This window comes from Varanus komodoensis, unplaced genomic scaffold, assembly GCF_004798865.1.
Source record: "Varanus komodoensis strain SLA01 unplaced genomic scaffold, ASM479886v1 scaffold36, whole genome shotgun sequence".
Lineage (NCBI taxonomy): Eukaryota > Metazoa > Chordata > Lepidosauria > Squamata > Varanidae > Varanus > Varanus komodoensis.
The window spans coordinates 3,558,522-3,573,602 of record NW_025335873.1 but is presented as its reverse complement, the minus strand read 5'-3'; the positions used below and the strand labels follow the sequence as shown (position 1 = coordinate 3,573,602).

The following is a 15,081-nucleotide window of genomic DNA, read 5'->3' as shown; positions in this document are numbered from 1 at the left end:
AATGGGCAGAAAAGCTGAGCTGGGCAAGAAAATATACTCAAGGAAGGCTTTTTCCAAATCTCCCTCTTTTCCATGGAGCATTACCCCTGTATTAGGGTTAGGGGTGTGCACCAGGGTAGGGTTAGTGTTAGAAAAACGAGGTGTCCTGGCATGATTCTGATGGTTGGAACGTGTTTAGAATGGGCAGAAATGATGAGCTGCGCAGATAAAGCTACTCTGGGAAGGCTTTTTCAAAATCGCCTTATCATCAATGGAACTCTACCCCTATATTAGGGTTAGGGGTGTGCACCAGGGTAGGGTTAGGGTTAGAAAAAGAGGTGTCCTGGCATTTTTTTGATGGTTGGAATGTGTTAGGAATGGGCAGAAAAGCTGAGCTGGGCAAGAAAATATACTCAAGGAAGGGTTTTTCCAAATCGCCCTCTTTTCCATGGAGCATTACCCCTGTATTAGGGTTAGGGGTGTGCACCAGGGTAGGGTTAGGGTTAGAAAAACGAGGTGTCCTGGCATGATTCTGATGGTTGGAACGTGTTTAGAATGGGCAGAAATGATGAGCTGCGCAGATAAATCTACTCTGGGAAGGCTTTTTCAAAATCGCCTTATCATCAATGGAACTCTACCCCTATATTAGGGTTAGGGGTGTGCAGCAGGGTAGGGTTAGTGTTAGAAAAACGAGGTGCCCTGGCATGGTTTTGATGGTTGGAATGTGTTTGGAATGGGCAGAAATGTTGAGCTGTGCAAGAAAATCTACTCAAGGAAGGCTTTTTCCAAATTGCCCTCTTTTCCGTGGAGCATTACCCGTATATTAGGGTTAGGGGTGTGCCCCAGGGTAGGGTTAGGGTTAGAAAAACGAGGCGTCCTGGCATGGTCTTGATGGTTGGAATGTGGTGGGAATGGGCGGAAATGTTGAGCTGTGCAGGAAAGTTTACTCAAGGAAGGCTTTTTCCAAATCGCCCTCTTTTCCATGGAGCATTACCCCTATATTAGGGTTAGGTCAGGGGTGTGCACCAGGGTAGGGTTAGGGTTGGAAAAACGAGGTGTCCTGGCATGATTTTGATGGTTGCAATGTGCTTGGAAGGGGCAGAAAAGCTGAGCTGGGCAAGAAAATATACTCAAGGAAGGCTTTTTCCAAATCGCCCTCTTTTCTATGGAGCATTACCCCTATATTAGGGCTAGGGGTGTGCACCAGGGTAGGGTTAGGGTTAGAAAAACGAGGTGTCCTGGCATGATTCTGATGGTTGGAACGTGTTTAGAATGGGCAGAAATGATGAGCTGCGCAGATAAAGCTACTCTGGGAAGGGTTTTTCAAAATCGCTTTATCATCAATGGAACTATACCCCTATATTAGGGTTAGGGGTGTGCGCCAGGGTAGGGTTAGTGTTAGAAAAACGAGGAGTCCTGGCATGGTCTTGATGGTTGGAATGTGGTGGGAATGGGCGGAAATGTTGAGCTGTGCAAGAAAGTTTACTCAAGGAAAGCTTTTTCCAAATCGCTCTCTTTTTATTGGAAGTTCACCCCTATATTAGGGTTACGGGTGTGCACCAGGGAAGGGTTAGGGTTAGTAGAACTCCGTGTCCTGGCATGATTTTGAAGTTTGGATTGTTTTTAGAATTGGCACGTATGATGAGCTGTTCAGAAGAATCTACTTAGGGATGCGTTTTTTCTAATTGCCCCTTTCAGAAGTATTTTACTCCTATGTTAGAGTTGGTGGACTGCATTAGATTCCAGTTAGGCCAGTGTTCTCGAACCTCTGGCATACGTGCGAGAGTGGGCATCTGGAGCCCTCTCTTTCAGCATGGCAGCTAAATCGCGTCAGCATCGTCTCAGTAGCCGAGCATCGGATATTCGCATTCTTAGTGGGCAAGCTAATGCTTGGACAGTTGTAGCAGTGCCAGGCAATGGTTTCATGAGCCACAAGTCATTTTCCACGACTTGTCCAAGCTTTTGCGTGGCCAGTCAGTGTGCTGTCCGAGAGAGGTAGAGAGAGAGAGAGATTTATCTATGTTTGTGTGTGTTTGTGTGTGTTTAGTTGGACTGGCTGTTTTTTCTAAACTTAAACCTCAGTTTTCAGGTTTTATTGTAGTGTTGTCACTTTGCGATAAATACGTGGGTTTTGGGTTGCAATTTGGGCACTTGCTCTCTAAAAGGTTCGCCATCACTGTTGTAAACTATCTAGAGTTTTCAGAGAACTGATAGTTTTGAAAGGTTTTAAATAAATAAATATAAAACAACTGGGATGGTACTCAGAGTAGAAATAAATAAATCATTGTTGCATAAGAAAGTGTGCAGACGTGCCCAAACACCCCGTATGAAAAAAACTTGGAAAAATATGTTATGGTCAAACTGTTATGAAAATGTGATTATCATTAGAGTATCATTCTATTGATTGGAATGCAAGCTAGTTTTCAGTTTTTCCATATGTGTATGGGAGGTTGGGATTTTGGTATTACTAGGTAATTAAAGAAGACCTCTTCCTCACGCTCATAATTAAATCTTGCCCTTTTTTCTCTCTTGCCAGGAACCTGTGGACTCTTCGTTCGATTCGATGTGTGTAAGGTACGTTGGGGTGAGAATCAGTGACTGGTGCAAAGGAACCTGGTGAGCTTTGTGGCCAGGTAGGGACTCCCTTATTCTGTATACTTATCTATTTAGCATTACATTTATGTTCCACCTTTTTTCTGGCCTTGCCAGGAGCTCAGGGTTGCTTACAGAGCCATTCTCTTCTCAGTTTTTATTCTCACAATGACAGTGAGACCGGATAGGGTAAGAGGAAGGGATTGTCCCAAAGGCACTGAACGCGCTTCATGTCCAGGCGGGGACTAGAACTCGTGTCTTCACAGTCCCTGCCAGCACCGCTGTGTCACTCAGTCTCTCTTGTTCAAATGGGTGGGGGCATTTGTGAGACATGGTGAATATTTTCATGTTTGTTCATTCCAGATAGACTTTTGTTCCTTGCATTTCAATTTGTTGGCTGCAAAATTTGTTTGTTTTCAATGCTTCCCCATAACCTGAAGGTTGTTAAATGTATTTGTTTGTGGAATTTGCTGACTCATCTGGTATTCTATATCCCAACCTGTTTGCTCATGCCGTTGCTGTTTATTTCCTTTTCTGCTTTCTACAGAGAGAGGGCACATCCATTCCAGTAAGCGTATGGTAGGGTGGACTGAACGTGGTACATGCCCCTGTGGCAGGGGCTAAGGAATTCGATAATTCCTGTCTTCTACCTGTTAGCCGTACACATGGGATATAATGTGTGTGTATTGTCAATTCATAATATCCAGACAAAGTCACAACACTGCAAACGCTTTAGATTTTCAGGGCGGACTCCTAATCACAAAAGCACCACTGAAATTAAGGGGCCCTTCTTGCCCTGTACCCGGGTAAACGGAAATGGAGGGCAAGAGCATAAGGGTTTATTTTCAGTGAACATGGGATACAAAGTAAGGAGAAATAGGAACACACATTGTATCTGGAGTAGTATGTGACTTAGGTTCAACCTTCTACACCTGCGGTCCTCAAACTTTTTCAATGGGGGACCAGTTGAAAGGCTGCCGTGACCGTTGTGGGCCGGTGAGGTGCCGTTGGGCGTGTGCGAGGTGGCATCGGGCGCGCACGGCTGTGGCTTGCTCGCTCAGTGGTCTTCCAGTGAGTCCAAAACCATCTCCAAGCGAGCAAGCCACCACCTCTCCCCCCTGCGCTGCGAGGCAGCGGCAAGTGTGTGCGTGCGTACGGGACGTAGGTGGTGGCCGCGGCTTCCTCACTCAGAGACCGTGTCCGAGTGAGTGAGCCACCAGCTCCCTGCCTGCGCAGCAAGCGGCACGCGGGCAGCGAATTGGGGCGCGGGCTGGATGGATGGCCCTGGCGAGCTGGATCTGTCCCGTGGGCCGTAGTTTGAGGACCCATGTTCTACACTGTTGAAATACCCTAAGAAGAAATCAAATATGTTGCTGTCATGAGCTATCTGATTCTCTGCTCCAGATTTTGTTTGTTCATACTTCTGAGATCTTGCAGCTTCTTTTTTATTTAAGGGCTATTAATTAAGTTCAACTATTAGAATGTGGATTGTGCCGAGCAAGATTCCACGGCAATATTTCAGATGTCTTGTGGTTTCTAAAGTTGTGGGTTCTTGACATGGAGGTTTGAGCATGTCCTGACCAAACTGCATTCTGCCAGACTTCTCTGATTTACATGATTCCTGAAGGCTGCCATTTTAATTCTCCCCAATAGGACTTTGAAACATTGGGGACATTAATATGGCAGCTCTTGGCCCTGGTTGCTTTATCAAGTGCAGTGAGGGAGGAAAGAACGGGCAAATAGCAAAGGTGGCAGCGGTCCAGGCCTGATTTTTCATGAGACACAGAAACAGAGTGAGTCAGAAGGGGTCTCTTGGGCCATCTAGTCTGACCCCCAGCTCCAGCCGGCTCCGCTCACGATGTGGCAGTTGAACTGAAAGGTGTTATGTGCTTTTCTTTACCCGCTCATTCATAGTTTGTGCCACTTCTGTTGGGTTTTGTTATCAAAGAAAAACAAGATTGGAGACTGAGTCACAGACAGACTTAGCACTGTTTCTGTGTTAATGTTTGATCAGGCTATTACAGTAGGATAACAAAAGGTTTGAAATACAGGGTGCTTGAGATTTTTTTTTTGGTCGGCTTACTATTTTTCTGGCCCTTAACAATTTTCCACATTGAATCTCAAGCATAGTTCTTCAACTAAGAAAAGAGCAACATAAATTTGGGATTTTCAGGCTTTTAAAAAGAGCTATTAAGTATTCCCTTGCCCATCAAGAAAAGCCTATGTCTTGGGGGTTTCTCTGAAAAAGGAGGAGAGCAAATCCCTAACCCCATATATTTTATTATAGCAAATGTGTTTCAAATTAGGATCTTTTTCCAAGAGCGTATTTAAGCACAGCGAAACTCAGTTTTGGCCTTCAGTCGCCCTGTTGCGAAGTAGCGCTTTGCAGAGTCGCTTCTTCAGTTTTTTTCTGTATTAGGGGTTTTCTACTTTTACCTTTTTGAGTGGGCGTTTACCTTGCTTACGACTGATATTCTGCTTGGAATTGATGCATTTGTTATTTGCTAACATTTTCTTAGCCCGCTCTTCAGCCTAGGTGACTGACAAATCCGTATCAGCGACAGGTTTCTCTTGTGTGAACCGAAAGAATGGAAGGAGCAAGTTGGGTGGCAGAATAAAAGCCTGGAAGGATTCAGGGAGGGTTTACGTTTTGTAAGAGGGGCTTGCTGAGAGTTTTGTTCATGTATGTATTCTGACAAGGGCACCAGCAATCCCTGGTGCACTTGGAATATCTTAAATATAATCAGAGCTAGAATAGAGTTTCTAATGCTTGCATCTCATTTGAACATTACCAAACTCAGATTGTGCATTTCTGGGCGAGTGACAGGCAGACTTGGCACTTCTTGTAATTCAAATGATTTGGATCACATTTGCTTGCTAAAGCATTGGCTACAACCCACATTACTTCACTGTAACTGTTGGGCAATACAGTATTTCTGCAGGTCATAAGAAACACTGTAGTTTAATCCAGAAGAAATAGCCAGTGTTTAATTTAGCCTATATATACAATATAGTTCTAAGCAGCCATTGAAATGGCGTGGAAGAAACACCCTCTTTCAGGTAAAGCACTATGTATTTTATTTTGAAGGGCATGGAAGGGGTTTTTAAAATGCTCTGGCATATTTCATCATTTCTGAATCTTGGTGATTTTTAATCAATATATATTAGGCAAAATGCAAGCTGGCTGTGCCAGTTTGTCTTTTTATTTGTGCGTATATGTGTGTAGGCAGCAGAATGAGTTGCATGTCTTATGCTTAAATACCTTATTTTACCTGGCGTGCAGAACCAAGGGAATTAATCCAGAGGCTTTGGGCTGAGAGAGACAGCGTTATCTTTGTTGATCCTATAGAGCTATAATTATGCCTAGAGAGGTATCGGCTATCAAACGATTAAAACAGGAAGGAGACACATAATATGAATACATGGAATCCTTGTATACATACCTGTGAAGTGTTTCTCTTCTTGGAAAGGTGGGAGATGCAGAAATAAGATCACAGTGTAACTGCTGAAGTCCTACGAAGCGAGCTTTTCGCAAGCATACTCCTCAGGCATTGTGCTCATCAGGCATGGAGCTCTCCTGTGCTCGGTCCCCGGTGTGCGGTCGCATATCATGCAGAAATCAAGTTGCACCAAAGCAGAAGGAAAAGATGAATACGAAAGACCACCGCTCTGTGTTGTAGTCGCAGCTAATGGGTTGTGAGCTGCCAAGCCGAGTGCTTTTAAAGTGTTAGAAGGAAGCTGCTGGGAGGAGGCTGATTTGGGATTATCGTACACAAAAGTGTGGCCACTATTGTATGCTTGTTGCCGGAGGATGCAACCTTGTCTTCTGATTTATGTACTAATCGGTGTTAAGAAATTTGTCACTGGTCAGAACAATGACGTTCCTTCTGAGCAATTCATAGTGTGAAATTCTGGAGTGCAAAAGGTTTGCCAAGAAATCTTGGGGAAACCCTGCCAGCTACTTTGCAAGCAAACCAAAGATGCCTCCATTTGCAGCTTTTGTTTTAGATTACACAGCCTCCTTTACAGAATTTTACATGTGATCCTGATGACATTGCATTCTGTTTAGTGCTTAGGACTTCTTATTTTGTTTATCTTAATGTTTATATACTGCTCCATTCCCATAGGCCCTGAGCGGTTTTTCTCACCGCTTCCTCTTTCTCCCCTACTTGGGGGTGGGAGATGGATGGGGCTGGTAGAAGAAGGAAGAATGGAATAACTGCACCATCTCTTTGAAATGACAGTGCTAGGAGGCCTCCATCTGTGAAGTGACGATGTTGCTTTATATATTGGTTGCATGTATTATTTAAAAGACCTTGGCTTTTTGGCTGAAGTCCCCATTAGCAGCATGCAGTATTTATGCAATGTAATAGATCCATGCCTTCTCTTGAAAGCACACCTTAATGTGGCGAGGGGGTCTGGGAGTGTCGAGAGAAGCTGAGAGCAAGGCTGCCAGGAGGTTAGGGTCTTTACTAGTCTTGTGTCCGAACTGGATCACCCAGCACTTGAAAGCTCCAATGTATAAAAAGGGCCGGTACATGCCCCTCTATCTTTCCATAAAGAGAAAATAATCTTTCTTATTTAAAAGAGAAGTTACACAGAATGCGGGACGGGGGTGAAGCCTCTGCCGCCTCCAGATAGTTTCGTCCACATGCTATTCAGCTTCCTCTTCACATGGCTCACAGATCAAATGTGACTCTTGCAGGCTGGTCTTATCTGAGTGTTCAGACAGTTCATTTGAGAAGTTGCTCGTAAGGGGATCCATGAGATAGGAACACCTTTATTCCTGCAGGATTATCCAAGGCGAAAATACACGTCTGCTGGAGGTTCCCTGGGCACAGTGCTGTGGGCAAGATAGTGGCAGCTTCTTGGCACCTCCGTGTGAATGGCTAAAGGAGCATGTGGGAAGGTTGTTTACTCGTTCTGCTCCCAGGCTGGATGGACGCAGCCCCTCCCGGTTACCATCACAGCCGCCAGTTTGCTTGCTTTCCTCCTCGGAGGTCAAATCCATCCAGGAAAATCCTAGGACAGTGCAGATGAGTGCTGCAGCTGCCCGTTGCTGTTTGCGCATTCAGGGAGGACGGTGGCCGTGAGGATGAAGACCAGCAGGGCCAGAAAGTCCTGCATGTCATCGGCAGAGGGCCCCTGCCAGTTCGTGGACCAGGTAGGTACCTGTTGATTCTGCACACCAAGGGGAACTTGGAATGAAAACCTACACCAGTCTCCGCTCTTAATGCGGTCTGGTTTTTGCCACCCCACAAAACAGATGTGCTAAGGAAGAGGCCTATTTTACAGTAAAGTTTTTTTTAATTAGTGAAACAATTATTATCAATGTAACAAGCTGAAAAATACAGCAACCTGATAGAAGACTGAGGTAACAAAATACTTTTGCCAAAAACCTAAAAGACTCCCACACAAGGTTAACAGTTCAGTGGTTATCATGAGTGAGACAATTCACAAGAATTTTTAGAAAGAGGCATTACACAAATGGCATGCAGTGGGCTGCTGAAATACGGCTAAAATTAAAATCAAATAAATTAGTGCAACAGTTCTCACAAGAAATAAATTGAAATATAGAAATTGGTTTACAACACAATGTGATGAATGGGTTGAAACTTGAATACTATTGTCTATGCCTCAACTGAGTCCTAATTAGAAAAACATGCATTTTGGCACTAAGTTTACTTGTAAGTTACGCACATACTAATAAATTAAAAAATAAATAATATTGCCTCAATGTCGCTACGCGAATTGTCATCCTGAAAATAATTCGACAGGGACCCCATCGCGAAAAGGCTGCGCGGAGAGGCAGCCTTCGCTTTGTGCAACCCTCGGGCGCGACGCGTGGCCCATTGCCTGTTCCGTGTGCAGGTGTGGAGCGATCCCCTCAGCTCAGCCGCCCCAGCTCATTTCAGGGGAGACGCTGATACGGAGAACCATGTCTTCATGCACGTGGGTCTCTTGCCACCACTGAAATAAGTTTGGTAGAGAGCGCAAGAGCTCTGTGTGCATTAGGGATAGACATGTCCATTGGAGGCGCATGGGCTCTGTATCTGATCGGACAAAAATAATATGTTTAAAGTACCAATATGCATTGTTTTATTCACAGTAAAATGTGCACTAAAAATCAGTAGCTAAGTAGACCTTCATGCTTTTATAGGACAAGAACCATTTAAATGTGGATTATGCTAACAACAATATCCATATACTGTTCTATCACTTTCTTCATCTTCTGAAACACTGTGCAGCAAGAGCTGCCTGCATTGCTGAATACTGCACCGTCCTACTCCATCATCACACACGTCATTATTGTACAATTTTCCATGTCCATCAGATGCAATACTATCTACACAACAAAGAAAAATCACAGTCAGCCGTTTTGTATCACGGGTTCTTTAAAGAAACCCAAAACATTCCAAATGCGGATTAGCCGAGAGACTTTCAAGTAGCTTAATTCCAACAGATTTTCTTCCTTCTGCAGATGCATGCAAGTTTCATTCCTTACACAAAGCAATACTTCTCCACTTGGGCGTCCCCGTAACAAGTTGTTCTTTTCATTCATGCAGTGTCATACCAAGGCCCCTGCTGATTTCCAGTCCAGATTTTCTCTTCTTTTTTTGGTTTAGGAGAGTGATGAAAATCAATGGAGGCTGGTGAGGTTTGGGAGGCATTTTTCTCTTGACACAGTCATTTTTTTTTTTTTGAAGACCAAACTACCAATTCCTTGTTTCTCCATGAAGTAAAATATAAAAGCTAGAGAGAGATTTGCTTTGTGTGAGCCCTTGTTTTGAAAGTGTTTGATAGCTAAATACTACACATCCTTATTCAGAGGGACTGGCCTTGTGGCGGGTCTGCTTATCAGTTGCCTCCGTCATGGTGGGTGGCTGCATCGGTCCTAGCAGAGATACCTAATAACAATCGAACTATGGCCGTTGCTGCAGTGACCCATGATCAGCAGGTAAGTTTAGGGCATCTGTTGCAAGATTTGAATGTTCCTGTGTGCAAACATTAACCACAAGCCCCAAGATTCTTGGTCAATCTTCGTTTGTATTTTGGAATTCATCCCAGGCAGTTCGAATTTATTTTATGTAATGTGGGAGGAACTAGAATTGTGTACTCTAGCCAATGTGTATTTTAACCGCTACACAACTGAGATCTAAATGTCCTGCACAGATGGTTCTCTTCCATCCAAGTATGATGAGGTACCTGAACACGACTGTTAGATCTTTCAGGCAGTTTATGGACAAGTCACTCAATTAACTGCATTGTAACTTCTTGTGTGTGACAGGTTATTCGCAGGATGGCAAGGCCAATTTCTTGCACTGTTTCTCAGGTGGGTGCTCGTATCCATTTTTCTTCCTCAAAACTTTTACAAGATGAAATTCAGGAATATACTGTTAACAGTGAGGAGGGTTTGATTTAACACAAGGGTAAACAGGGCCGCAGAGTTCCCCATGATGTCATAGTGTATTCTGGCTTAAATCCAGAACATTTTGGAGGAGGAGACATGGCTAGATAAGCTTCGGTTCCTAATATAAGAAGGTGGCATTTTCCCCTGGCCTCAGCCTGTAGGACTGGAGCCTGGACTTTTAATTACTGTCATGAAAACCTAGAGGTGCTTTATCTGCAATAATGCACACGTGTGCAGGAGAACCATGCAGAATTGTGTCCTAAATACAGTATTAGGAGGTGACAATGCACCAGGAAGCTGATTTTATTTCCCCACAGTGGCGTTTCTTCTTGGGCAACAGGTGCTCCATTACCACCATCCTAACATGGAGTTAGCTTTTGGGTTGAGTGGCAACCAGCCGCGAGCCAAGTAAAAATGGTGCCCGGCTAGAAGGCTGCCCAAGGCCCTGCTAGGGAGCCAGCCAGATTCTTTTGGGCGAGAGTGGGTTTCATAGTTGATTTCACTTTTGGGACTATGACACACACATTGACAGGGCAACTCAGACATTACAGTCAACCATCAAGATGCTGAACATTAAAGAAAGGTATTCAACATAAAAACGGGTTCAAACGTGGTCAAGGTCCAGGCAGATCAGTAGGCAGTGTGACTGTTCCAGGGCTGCTGGCTCCCCGTGGGGCAAGTGCTGCCCCAGCCGCCTCCGTTCTGAGAGGAAAGCCCTCGCTGCTTGCCCAAGGGTCTTCGTTCGGTTATCCGGAAGGGGCCAACAGCTGCAGGGTTCTTTCCTTGCTTAGTGGAACCTGAATAATGACCTTTTGCTAAAGAGAAGGGGCAGTAAATGTTTAGGGTTTAGCGACAGCTTCCTCAGCAGGAGAAACGGGGTGGGGGAAATACGCCCCTCCACAGCAGAACTCTTCCAGAGGCCCTCTAGCCTGGAAGCAGCTCCGTGGGCGCAGCACCCCTTGCACAGCAAGATGTTTCTGATGAATAGCACCCATAGTTAAAAAAAGAGCAAGCAAAATAATTTAAGGCAGATGTTTCGTTTGCAGTGAAGGAACCCAGGAGGACCCTTAACACTAAGTGAATTTCAGCAGCAATAGACCCTTCAGTTTGCCTGGGTACCTCAAGCTGATAAAAACAATGCAGCACAACCAATTACACGAAATGAACGCTAACTTTACAGGTGGTTTTTCTCGTGCCAAAATACATATTTCCCAGACAGCTCAGGCATGAACATCAGTCTTGTCCCTAAGGTTGATATAAAATCTGAGGCAGCCGCATTGCCAAGCAACTCAGTGCACTTACGGTTATAAAAAGGTTGTTCCACAATGTCCTATTCTAATTGACACTTTGCAGCAAGTTAACACTGTCAATTGTTTTGTGCATTAGAAATAATTGAAAACCCAACATGGGCTAAATGTTCTTCAGTCACATAAAGCAGCTCAACAATAAAAAGAGCAGTAAAAAAAAAGAAAGAATCCGCAGAAGATGTGATGCACAGTTTCGTGGTAGAACAGAAATCCACAGCAGTCTGTGACCACAGAAGCTAAAGTCAAGGACTCAAGGATCCTGCGCAGAGCAGGCGGTATCTTTGATCAGTTTAAATCAACTCTCTCGTCAGTGCATTGGGTTAGCGACTGTCCTAAGGACAACATTCATTTTCTGCTTTAAGAAGCTGTGTCATAATTACTTTCAAGTTACATAGAAAAGTGCTGAAGTTGCTGTTACAGACAGCTAGCTGGCTCACTCTGGAGTCTCCTTTCTTCGTTCTCCTGTGGGAACCAAATTCCCTTCCTGCAGTTTGGCACTTGAAGTTACACATACTGAAGCATGTTATTCGAATGACATAAGGTTTGCAGGTACCTGGCAGGGAAAAGGAAAACAAAAACAACACAATGAACAGTTCCTGAGATGCTGGGAATCCCACGTCCCCTTCTGAAGAGCATGCAGGCACTCGCAGAGTCAGCAAAAGCTGTGTTACCATTGCCATTTGACGATCTGAGACCGATACTCCTTTTCTTCTTGAGCGCTTGCCCTTCTAGTCTGTTCTCACACCCCCAATACAGGCTCAAGCTACAAGACCTGCAGTGATTTCCTGTCCCATTGAGCTACGTGATGCTTTGGCATCCCTTCAATATAGGGACCTGACTGGGTTCAAAGGTACAGGAACCTTAAGATGTGAAGCTGCATTTACTGTGTAGCAAAATAAATTAAGATTGGATGTGTGCTGCTGCACAGCAAAGTTCTGATCCTCACCATGTTAATTTCTAGTTTAAACTAAGCTAAGAAGTAACATGGATTCTTGTTCTAGCAATATCCAAGATGGATGAGAATCCAAGTCTTTGGCTGTGTGGCAGTACAGAAATCAAATGCAAATAAGTAATCACTCTGTGTGTTTTAATTCCAAAACATATATCAGCACCACAAGATCATAATATGTTATTTGACAGAGATTTGCAAAGAAATAATGTGTTATTTGACAGATCTGCAGAAGGATGCATCTAGTCAGTATTTGCCAGGTAGTGTTGCAGTCACTAGCCCCATAAGAAACGACTTTAGGTGGGTATCTTTTTACTACAAGTAGAAGAAACTTACCTGAGGCCTGGTGCTTCTGCATGCATCGTCCAAATGTTTGTGCCACAGTATTGCGTGAAACCTTGAACCAGTCTGGAACTTGTAAACATTGCCTAAAAAAAAAATTAAACGGGAACCATTGAGTTTTGAGAATCATAATCAGCAGGAGAGAGCAGGCCACTGAAAGCAAAAAATGGTTAAGGCATAATAGCCAGGCAGAGAGGTCTCGGTAACGTCAGATGCAGATGAGCACTGAAGGGCTATTAGACCAAGGTGGTGGAGAGCTGAGGTCAAACTGAGTACAAAAATACCAAACTTCCTAGCTGGCCTTTCTGTCTTTGCTTCATCTTAGAGAGACTGATGCTTGGAAGCAAAACGTTCGGTATGATTGTTGTATGTTTCTGTAATGAGGGAGCTATGGGGCACTTGCAGTTGAGTTGTTCTGACCTGTTTTCCTTATTTTACAGGGGAATCTCCATGTTAGCTTCAATTTGTACCTGCCTATGTTTTTTCCAAAGTTCTTATCAAGGCTATGGTTTTTCCAGTTGCAATGTATGGCTGTGAAAGTTGGACCACAAGGAAGGCTGAGCACTGAAGAATTGCAGCCTTTGAATTGTGGTGCTGGAGGAAACTCCTGCGAGTCCCTTAGACCACAAGGCGATCAAACCGGTCAGTCCGAGAGGAGATCAACCCTGGCTGCTCTTGAGAAGGCCAGATACTGAAACTCAAATACTTTGGCCACCTAATGAGAAGGAAGGACTCCCTGGAGAAGACCCTGATGCTGGGAACGATTGATGGCAAGAGAAGAAGGGACGGCAGAGGATGAGGGGGCTGGATGGGGTTTTACTTTGTACTTTTATATTTTGTAAGCCGACTTGAGCGCTTGGCGGAAGGATGGGATATAAATGCTTGTATGTATGTATGTATCAATAAAGATGGATGGATGGATGGATGGGGTCACTGGGGCGGTGGGTGTGGGCTTGGGTGGACTTGGAGGGATGGCGGAGGACAGGAGAGCCTGGAGGAATGCTGTCCATGGGGTCGTGATGGGTTGGGCATGACTTCGCGACTAACCGTGTTTTCCCCATTGCTTCCTTTCTTACCATAACAAATCTATTAAGCAGGAAAGTACGAAGTGGCTGCACAGTCTGCTGATGGTGCCAGCAGCCTCGATGCGGAAGCACCCATCCTTGCAGTGAGCCTGCCGAGACAGAACCAGACCTGCTGGGCTCTGGCCTTGGCTGCTTTTGCGGCAGCAGGGTCTCGACAGGTGCTGGGTCTGACATCCATTGCAAAGGAGAAAAGACCATCCCGCACTTGCTGTGTGTGCTTCGAGGTGCTCCTGTCAGGACCGCCTTTGCCGTTCACATATTTGAAGAAGTATTACAGGCGCCTTCCCTCTCCTTCCAGGTCTCTCTGTACTTGCACATGTAATGCGCTCCTCTGCATTCGTGTCTATGGCTGCACGCACGTGCATGGGGGGGCGGGGGTGTTGTGTTGCCTGCTTTGGGCTCTGGCCGCTTGGCAGAGCAGCAGAGGCGCTGAGCGGCCAGGGGACTGGCGAAGGCAAGGCAGGAGCGTGGCAGAGGGCCAGGAGCAGCGGAGAGGAAGGGGGCAGGGCCAGGAGGGAGCAGGGGGGTGGGGGGGGTCCCTTGTCTGCGTCCCTTTGCTGCGGCCCAGGCTGCCTGGAGACTCCCTTCCCTGAGACACAGAGGTTTGATTGATTGTGCTGTGCTGTGTTTTTCTTCCAGTTTAAATTTATTTTATCCTTGTGTGTGTGTGCGAGTGGGTTTTCATCTGGGAGAACTGGGCGAGTGAGAGGAACTGCAGGACAGACAAGGCAGGGGACCAAGGCAAGGTCTCGGAAGGGATCCCGATGGCAGGCCAGGAGATGGCCTTGGCGGGAGCCACGGGTGTTGCCGTCCGCTGTGACAGCTGCCACATGTTCGCCCTTCTCCCCCGGGAGAGGCAGGGATACACTTGTCCTCGGTGCAAGCTGGTGACCCTGCTAGAGGAGGAGGTGAAGTGCCTGAGGGCCGAGAGAGCTCTCCAGGCACCCCCAGAGCAGCCCCCCTCTGGACAGAGGTTGAGGGAGAGGCCACGGGAGGAGCAGCCCCAGAGACATGGAGGCATGTCACCCACAGGAGGAGGAGGCCAGCATGGCCGCCGCCTCCTCCTCCTGGCACCAATCTGGAGCTGGGAAACAGGTTCTCTCCACTTGGGGAGGCTGGGGCTGATGAGGCCTCGGGGGACCAGCAGGACCCCCAGCCTGGGATGTCAGGCGGCAAGGGGGCCGCTGTGGGAGAGGCGAGGGCCAGGGCATGGCCGCCCACCAGCACCGGGAAGGTACGGCGGCGGGTGATTGTTGTTGGGGACTCCCTGCTGAGGGGCACTGAGCCGGCGGTGTGCCGCCCCAACCTGGAGACAAGGGAGGTTTGCTGCCTGCTGGGCGCACGCATCCGGCATGTGAAGGACAGAGTGGAGCGTCTTGTTTGCTCCGGGGGTCACCAGCCGCTCCTGGTGATCCA

At 46.1% G+C, this 15,081-nt stretch overlaps 1 protein-coding gene across 4 annotated transcripts in view; it reads right to left on the bottom strand.

The window, feature by feature from the left end:
• Window positions 1–7,858: 7,858 nt before the first annotated feature.
• The window catches only part of RALGPS1 (Ral GEF with PH domain and SH3 binding motif 1), a 168,654-nt gene continuing 161,431 nt past the window's right edge, over window positions 7,859–15,081 (bottom strand). For all 4 annotated transcript variants that reach the window (XM_044439835.1, XM_044439834.1, XM_044439837.1 and 1 more), the window contains 2 exons: window positions 12,575–12,666; window positions 7,859–11,842 (listed from right to left, as the gene is read on the bottom strand). In XM_044439835.1, coding sequence (XP_044295770.1) covers window positions 11,813–11,842; window positions 12,575–12,666 — 122 coding nt within the window. In that variant the 3' untranslated portion in view covers window positions 7,859–11,812. The remainder of the gene's footprint in view (window positions 11,843–12,574; window positions 12,667–15,081) is intronic.